This window comes from Cebus imitator, unplaced genomic scaffold, assembly GCF_001604975.1.
Source record: "Cebus imitator isolate Cc_AM_T3 unplaced genomic scaffold, Cebus_imitator-1.0 Scaffold38, whole genome shotgun sequence".
Lineage (NCBI taxonomy): Eukaryota > Metazoa > Chordata > Mammalia > Primates > Cebidae > Cebus > Cebus imitator.
The window spans coordinates 9704861-9712764 of NW_016107353.1; the positions used below are offsets into that span (position 1 = coordinate 9704861).

Consider the following 7904-nt stretch of genomic DNA (forward strand, 5'->3'; position numbering starts at 1 on the left):
TGATAGTAAAAAATGTTGTATGCTCCATGTCAATATTATGTGGACTCTGAATGCCAATTTTAGGTTTATAGACTTTAGCTTTCATAAAGCAGAGAGTCATTATTGATTCTAGAATAGGAAATGTTAACACAAGTTTTTTGTAAGTGTGGAACTATTTTATGAGAAATTTTTACTGGCATAGCCACAGTTGAGCTGCGGCAAATTCATACCTTCATATTTTTACTTCAAAATCCACATTTGTTTTATTGTAAAATTATTTACTAATAATTGATCCATGAAAAGAATGTGTGAGCAAGCTTAGAATACCTGACCTACTATGTTTCGGCAGTACCTTATCTAAATCAGCTTTTTTAAGGACTGCAACTCGAGTATAATTGCAAGATAATTTTTACCAGCCTCCTGCTTTGGAGTAATCACAAAGCATAGGCATTCTTGATTAGGTTACCATCTTTATGAAGATTTCTATCTGTGTCTTTATATAAAATAGGTACTGGTTTTGAATGGAGGCATAGTTTTATATATTATGAGCTAAATATCAGTGTTGAATATGATTTTTAAAATGTACTCTCAGAAGTTCAGTAAACTTAAGTGATTGAGCTAATTGAAGCCCTTGTTTATATATATGAAAGCTCAGAATTGAAGTTTTATGTTTTTGAAGGTTAGAAACAAAAGGATTTAACATTTGTTAGAATCAAATCAATACAATGTATCCATATTTTTGTAATAAGTAGAATATAAAACAAACTTTTTAAAAATTGAGACTGAGTCTCACCCTGTCGCCTAGGCTAGAGTGCAGTGGCGCTATCTCAGCTTACTGTGTCCCCCTGCCCTCAGTGTTCCAGTGATTCTCCTGCCTCAGCCTTCCCAGTAGCTGGCCAGCGATTCTCCTGCCTCAGCCTTCCCAGTAGCTGGCCAGCGATTCTCCTGCCTCAGCCTTCCCAGTAGCTGGCCAGCGATTCTCCTGCCACAGCCTTCCCAGTAGCTGGGATTACAGGCGCCCACCACCACACCCAATTAATTTTTCTATTTTTAGTAGAGATGGGGGTTTCATCATGTTGGCCAGGCTGGTCTCAAACTCCTGACCTCAAGTAAGGCCTGCCTCAGCCTCCCAAAGTGCTGGGATTTCAGGCATGAGACACTAGACTGGCTGCCTCATTTTTTGAGTACCTATTATGTGCCAGGCATTGTGTTAGATACTAGAAAAGGAAAGAGAGGTAGCGAGAGAGAAAGACAGAGATAATTAGATAAATAAAACTTGGTTCTTACATTGATTGATTGAGATGCTGTCTCTGTTGCTCAGGCTGAAGTGCAGTGTGGTATGATCTCGGCTCACTGCAACCTCCGCCTCCCAGGTTCAAGCAATTTTCTTACCTCAGCCTCCGGAGTAGCTGGGATTATAGGCATGTGCCGGCACGCCCGGCTAATTTTTGTATTTTTAGTAGAGATGGGGTTTTGGCATGTTGGCCAGGCTGGTCTCAAGCTCTTGAGATCCGCCCACCTTGGCCTCCCACAGTGCTGGGATTACAGTTGTGAACCACTGTGCCTGGCTGTTGGTTCCCGCTTTTAGTTGAGGGGTGTTGGATATGTAAAATGTAATTGCCATATAGCACAGTAAATACTGTAATAGAGATATGCACCAAAAACACATTAGGGTAAGACCGGATAACCTAACCAATTTAGCTTTGGTACCATAAGGAAACCTTTTGAGAACTGTACTCCAGCCTGGGTAACAGAGCAAGACCTTATCTCAAAAACATGAAAAATTTAAAAAAAAAAAGAAAGAAGGGACTATGCTAAAACTTTGTAAGTAGGTAGAGTTCCCAGGGTGGTTTCAGGTTGGAATGTGGGAAGAAGGGCATTCCTGACAGAGGAAACATTGTGTAATCTTCAGGGAACTGCAGAGAGTATGGTGTGAAGTGGCATCCTGGAAAGGGTTGAGAGATGACTTTTGACAGTAGACAACTGCACTTTGTATACAGTTCAGAGGAGTTTGAACTTTATTATTTAATTATTGGGGTATCATTGGAAAACATGGAGCTTGAAGACACCGATTCTCATTTCAACAAGATTTTGAAGTTGTTTGGAGGGTAAGTCAGGAGCGGTAGTGGTTATGGGACCAGATAAGAGGAGCAATTAGAGTATCATTGCTGTACTCCAGATGAGGCATGGGGGGAGTCTGAAATGGGCAATGGGAATGACAAGAAAAGGACAGATTTCACATGTTAAACAGATGGAATCAATAACATTTAATGATTAGCTGGGCGTGATGGCACATGACCTCCACTACTCTGGAGGCAGAGGCAGGAGGATCATGTGAGCCCAGGAGTTTGAATCTAGCCTGGGCAACGTAGCAAGTCCACATCTATTAAAAAAATTTTTTTTTTGATGATTGATTGTGAATAATGAGAGAGGAGTCCAGTATAAATCCCTGAATGATGGGGTTAAATGGGTACATTTCTCACTAGATTTCTGGAAGAAGTTTTATATATGTGAATAGCTTCTACAGAATTAATAAATATATAAAAGTAACTTCTGAGTAGGTTATTTCTAAGTTTTTCTTCATTTTTATTTATAGATGCCACTTCAAATGAACAACAAGAGCTTTTCTGTCAGAAGTTGCAGCAGTGTTGTGTACTGTTTGATTTCATGGACTCTGTTTCAGACTTGAAGAGCAAAGAAATTAAAAGAGCAACACTGAATGAACTGGTTGAGTATGTTTCAACTAATCGTGGTGTAATTGTTGAATCAGCGTATTCTGATATAGTAAAAATGGTAAGCCTCTAGACTTATGTTCCTCAGATTTATATAAATTTAAGATCTGAGGTATAATTATGAATTAATGAAACTGATTTTAAATAATGTCCAATAATTAATACATCCCCCACAATTTAAAAAAATAGCTCATTTGAAAGATTATTCATTCATTGCTTATACAAGTTTGGGAATTGAGAGTCACAGTGGCTGGCGACTCCCATATTGGATATTGCAGATCTAGAGCTTACGAGAAATATATAGGCCCAGGTTATACAGATTGATAAATAATTAATGTCATGGAGGTGAATAGTTACTGAGAACTTTTTATTTATTTATTTTGGAGATAGTGCCTTGCTCTGTTGCCCACGCTGGAGTATAGTGGCGCAATCTCGGCTCACTGCAACCTCTGCCTCAGCCTCTTGAGTAGCTGGGATTACAGGCTGCTACCACCACAGCCGGCTAATCTTTGTATTTTTAGTAGAGACAGGGTTTCACCATCTTGGCCAGGCTGGTCTTGAACTCCTGACCTTGTGATCCACCCGCCTCGGCCTCCCAAAGTGTTGGGATTATAGGCATGAGCCATCACACTCGGCCGTTACTGAGAACTTTTAAAGGGGAAAGAGAAGACCAGTGAAAGACTAGGGATCTCCACATTTAAGCAGTGGGTAAGGGAGTCAGGTATAACACTTTATTTAATTGGAACTGAGGATCTCTAAGAGGTTAATATAAATAGATGGATTATTTGATGTTAAAAAAACTACAGCCAACTTTATTGAAGTAAGGTTGTTCAGGATGCTTGCTGTTTATTAGTAATTCAACCATATTTTCCATCAAACAGTAGGATTTTGCTTAGTATTTGTGATTTTTTTTTGTATTTTATTGTATACTAACAAAATATAAAAATGTAGGCTAGTGCGGTGGCTCGCTTATGCTTGTAAATGCAGCACTTTGTGGGGCTGAGGTGGGAGAATCACTTGAGGCCAAGAGTTCAAGATCAGCCTGGCCAGCATAGCAAGGCCCCATCTCTACAGAAAGTACTAAAAAGAAAAAAAAAAAAATTGGCCAGGCATGGTGGCATGAGCCTTTAGGCCCAGCTACTCAGGAGGCTGAGGTGAGAAGACTGCTTGAGCTCAAGATTTCAAGACTGAAGTGAGCCTGGGTCAACAAAGCAAGACCTTGTCTCTAAATAAATAAATAAATAAATTCAGTGGGACTAATTAGAGAGTTGCTGAGTACGTAATTTAAACTTATATCAGGGTATGGAAGGTAAAAGCAAATATAATGTATAGTTACCTTCATTTCTTTCCTCTTGCCCAAATATGTTCTCAGCGAAGAACCAAATGTGTTAGGAAAGTAGGCCAGTGCAGTGGCTCACTTACGCTTGTAAATGCAGCACTTTGGGAGGGTGAGGTGGGAGAATCACTTGAGGCCAAGAGTTCAAGATCAGCCTGGCCAGCACAGCAAGGCCCCATCTCTACAAAAAGTACTGAAGTGCCTTCACCTACCAAAGTGCTGGGTTTACAGGCATGGGCCACCAAGTCCAGCCTCAAAAAAATGTAAAGATTAGCTATAGAGAGAACATTAATCAAAATGAAATTGGCTTCTTAAACTCCCACAAACAATAAAAGGAAGTGATAGTTTGAGAACATAAATATTGATAGAGTTTTTATTTTATCATTTAAAAAGTTCAGGGGAGAAAATGCAATATTTCCCACTGTTACTGATTTCAAATGGCTTGTATTCAGGAATTTTTAAAGTTGTAAGAAGTAATCTCTAAAATTGATGACAGATAACTTAAAGTCTCAAATATTTGAGTCAAATCTGCTATATACCAATAAATTCTGGGATCTAATTTCTTTGCCTAAGTAAAGGAGTATGTTTGTTGTTGCCTTTAAAAATTTTTTATTTTGACTTTTGTGGACACATAGTAGGTATGTATAGATTTTATAAAAATTTATGAATACTTAATATGTGAGTAAGACTTGAGTCATCTTACCATTTAGACTCTTGAAGCCCTTCTAAATATTTGTTATATACAGTTAATTTTATTACTGGCTACAAGGTTAACTTTTACTACTGACAATAATAATAAATAAGATCTCGAGGACAAATTCTACACTCTTGTGAGAATTTTTTCCAAATTCTAATCAATGGCTTGCTGCTGCTTTTTGTGAAATTAATGTCTATCAAACTGTTAATTAGCTTTGCCCTCAAGTACTGGCTTTGAGTTCTGGCTGATCAAATTTTAGGTTATTACTTATTAAGTGTTATGGTTATAGTAATTGACTATTAGCAGTTATTTGTGTACCAAAGATGCCACTTCATAAGAATAGTTGGGAATTTGCTTACACTATTGAACATTCCTTGTCTTATCCTCTACCTCTGGAATAGTTTATTTCAGATGATCAGCCCCTTAAGTAGTTTGGCCTTAAATGTTTATTAAACTACTTGGTCTATCAGTCTGTTCATTATTCTTAAAAAAATTGTAGATTGGGTTCACAATCTATCCTTTGCTAGAGAAAAAGGATATGTATTTGCTTTAGTACTAAGATAATGTAAAGCATGAAATTATAAATACTATATTTCACTGGATCTAAAATGAAGAATCTCAAAGCACCTCCTTTATGTTTTGTAAAAGCCTCAAAGTAGATGAAATACAGTAAATTAAATCATCAAGAGGTATTATAAACGGTATGTTTATAATAATAGTGAAGGCATTCTACCCTCGCCCACCTCTCCCTTAGCATGGTATGTATGTATAAGAATGGATGTATTTTACCAAGCTCTGAATTATAAGGCAAGTATAGAATATGGCCAGGTTAGAATATGGGAGGAATTGTAGAAAGATGAAATGAATCAAATTAGACACAGGTAGAATTAGTAACTTTTCCCCTCAAATTCACTTTACTCCCTCCCTCTATATTCCCCCTTTCTCTTTTTTCTTTTCTTTCTTTTTTGAGACACAGGGTCTGGCTCTGTCACCCAGGCTGGTGTGTAGTGGTGTGATCTTGCTTGGCTCACTGCAACCCCTGCATCCTGGGCTCAAGCGATTCTCCTGCCTCAGCCTCCCCAGTAGCTGGGACCACAGGTGTGTGCAACCACGCCCAGCTAATTTTTGTGTTTTTGTAGAATGGGGTTTCACCATGTTGCCCAGGCTGGTTTTGAACTACTGAGCTCAGATGATCTGCCCGCCTTGGCTTCCCAAAGTGCTGGGATTACAGGTGTGACCCATTTCGCCTGGTCCCTTCTTTCTTTTTAAGCAAAATTTGGAAAGAACAATTTATAATTTAAGGAAGATGAAACCAGAGGCAGTCTGTAATCTTCAGGAGCTTAGGTCTGAGGAAGTCAGAGTTACTGGATAGAGAAAAGAGAGAAACACCTGCCTTCTTTGTATCTTGAAGAGGTTTATAGATTTTGAACTAAGCTTACAGCCATAACTTAACTTTTTTCTTAAAATAATCTTTAAAATATTTCATTTTGCATTATTGAATTCAATTACACATACAACAAAGAACATAAATTTAAAATTATTTTTTCTTTACAGATCAGTGCTAACATCTTCCGTACACTTCCTCCAAGTGATAATCCAGATTTTGATCCAGAAGAGGATGAACCCACGCTTGAGGCCTCTTGGCCTCACATACAAGTATGGAACATAATTATGTATTGGCAGTATTTTTATATTTATGCCATCGTGTAGAAATCATGGTTTTCTCATTTAGATTCCAAGTGTCTGTAAAATATTTGACTTTTACAATTTTCTTAACATTATTTTCTTTCATGCAAATACTGTTTTTCAGTGTTTTTTCATTGTAATAAAATATACTTACATGTATTTACCATTTAAATCATTTTAAAGTATACAATTCAGTAGCACAAAGTATATTCACCATACTGTACAACCTATCACCACTCTTTAGTTCTAGAAGTTTTTTACCACCCAAAATGGAAACCCCATTGGCATTAGCACTCACTCCCTGTTCCCCTCTCTTTACAGCCCCTGACAACTACCAGTCTGCGTTCTGTCTCTGGATTTGCTTATTCTAGATACTTCATATAAATGAAATTATATAATATGTGGGCCTTTGTTTATGGGTTCTTTTAGTTAGCATAATGTTTTCAAGGTTCATAAATGTAGTCTGTATCGGTACTTACTTTTATGGATGAATTTTTCCATTGTATGGATATATCACATTTGTTTATCTACTTATCAGTTGATGGACATTTAAATTATTTCCACCTTATGGCTATTGTGAATAGAGCTGTTATGAACAGTTCTACTTAGAATTTTTTGCTTGAACCCATAAATTTTTTTAATTTTTTGCTTGAACCCATAAATTTTTTTAATATATATTTTATTGCATTTTAGGTTCTGGGGTACATGTAAAGAACATGCAGGATTGTTGCATAGGTACATACATGGCAATGTGGTTTGCTGCCTCTATCCCGATCACCTATATCTGGCATTTCTTCCCATGTTATCCCTACCCCCCACTGTCCCTCTCTTGGTCCCCCCCCACAGACCTCAGTATGTGATGCTCGCCTCCCTGTGTCCACGTGTTCTCATTCTTCAGCACCTGCCTATGAGTGAGAACATATGGTGTTTGATTTTCTGTTCTTGTGTCAGTTTGTTGAGAATGATGGTTTCTAGGTTCATTCATGTCCCTACAAAGGACATGAACTCATCATTTTTTATGGTCGCATAGTATTCCATGGTGTATATGTGCCACATTTCCCTGTCCATTCTATCATCGATTGGCATTTGGGTTGGTTCCAAGTCTTTGCTATTATAAACAGTGCTGCAATGAACATACGTGTGTCTGTGTCCTTATAATTGAATGATATATAATCCTTTGGATATATACCCAGTAATGGAATTGCTGGGTCAAATGGAATTTCTATTTCCAGGTCCTTGAGGAATCGCCACACTGTCTTCCACAATGGTTGAACTAATTTACATTCCCACCAACAGTGTAAAAATGTTGCTATTTCTCCACATCCTCTCCAACATCTGTTGTCTCCAAATTTTTTAATGATAGCTGTTCTAACTAGTGTGAGATGGTATCTCAATGTAGTTTTGATTTGCATTTCTCTAATGACCAGTGATGATGAGCATTTTTTCATATGTTTCTTGGCCTCATATATGTCTT

The 7904-nt window shown here is 37.7% G+C and overlaps 1 protein-coding gene across 2 annotated transcripts in view; it reads left to right on the plus strand.

Moving 5' to 3' along the window:
- PPP2R5A (protein phosphatase 2 regulatory subunit B'alpha) overlaps window positions 1-7904 on the plus strand; it is a 64002-nt gene that overhangs the window by 36478 nt on the left and 19620 nt on the right. For both annotated transcript variants that reach the window (XM_017525275.2, XM_017525276.2), the window contains exons 2-3: window positions 2576-2772; window positions 6299-6400. In XM_017525275.2, coding sequence (XP_017380764.1) covers window positions 2576-2772; window positions 6299-6400 — 299 coding nt within the window. The remainder of the gene's footprint in view (window positions 1-2575; window positions 2773-6298; window positions 6401-7904) is intronic.